At 44.2% G+C, this 1,097-nt stretch overlaps 1 protein-coding gene across 1 annotated transcript; it reads right to left on the bottom strand.

Annotated features, from left to right (window-relative positions):
- Positions 1-220: 220 nt before the first annotated feature.
- LOC108623555 (protein groucho-like) lies at positions 221-991 on the bottom strand (the record flags this gene model as incomplete). Its single annotated transcript, XM_018022134.2, has 1 exon — positions 221-991. A coding segment is annotated over one exon (756 nt), but the record flags the coding sequence as incomplete, so codon positions are not given.
- Between the last annotated feature and the right edge of the window lie 106 nt (positions 992-1,097).

Raw genomic sequence — 1,097 nt, 5'->3', positions numbered from 1 at the left:
TGTTAAAATAAAAATTTAAAGCTACTTAAAGAAAGTAAGAAGTAATGTAACTTTTTAGTTTTATAGGGAACTCAGATTGTCGGTTTAAAATATAATATTAACACAATAAGACTTATCTAATTCAAAAAACAGTGCATTTTAATAATTGTACTGATAAATAAAGACAAGTACTAATTTTTGTATAACGTCTAGTTTGGTAAATTTCTATATGTAAATTTACCGATAATGGAATTTCTCAATATTGAATTATAGTATACATGCTAACCTGGAATATCGAAGCTCCATAAGGCGTGCGCCAAGCGTTCAACAAATTGTCCTTGCCAGTGGAAACGAACCACTTGCCACAGGACGCGAATCTCAGCGATAGTACACAGGACTCGTGCAGGTGCAGCTGATATTTGTCCGGTGTGGTAGCGTTTAACACCTCGACGTTCGAGTTCTCCATCCCCACCGCCAACCACTCTCCCGTGGGACAGTAACCGAGGGAAAATATCTGCGAGGTGAAGTCGTGTTGCTTTAACTGTCTACCCTCCCTAAGGTCCCATGAGCGCACAGTGTTGTCCAGCCCTCCGGTCCACAATTTCGACCCGTCAGCGGAAATATCGATGCACGAGGCACCGTCTGTGTGACCTTGGAACTGCCTGACCAAAGACTGATTCTGGAGATCCCAGACGGCAATGCTGCCGTCGCTGCAGCAACTGAAGCAGACCTTCGAGTCCGGCGAGATGGCCAGAGCGTAGCACGCGGGGGCGGACGAGATCAACTCGGCCTTGATCCTTGGCGTTGGGCTGGCCAGATCCCAGATACTCAGCCGGCTGGCTTCGCCACCGACTATCAGTGTCCTGCCGTCCGGTAACAACTTCACCGACCTAGACAAGTTACACGTACGCGATGTACAGTGGGATTCGGAAATATATGTTTTGTATTCGAGAATGATTTCCAAATATAAATATAGGTACCTATTTATTAAAAGGTTTTTTGTTTTAATAAACTATACTTGATGGCATCGAGCTCATTTTAACCCTTTTAGTGGCAAAGAGGGTATATCATTGCGCGTGCGATGGCATTGTACTATTCGTATCGCGAAAGAACTGTGC

The sequence above is a fragment of the Ceratina calcarata genome, unplaced genomic scaffold, assembly GCF_001652005.2.
Source record: "Ceratina calcarata isolate Rehan_Ccalc_2016 unplaced genomic scaffold, ASM165200v1 scaffold2729, whole genome shotgun sequence".
NCBI classification, from domain to species: domain Eukaryota; kingdom Metazoa; phylum Arthropoda; class Insecta; order Hymenoptera; family Apidae; genus Ceratina; species Ceratina calcarata.
The sequence above is the reverse complement of the archived record's forward strand: the minus strand, read 5'-3'. Positions and strand labels throughout refer to the sequence as shown.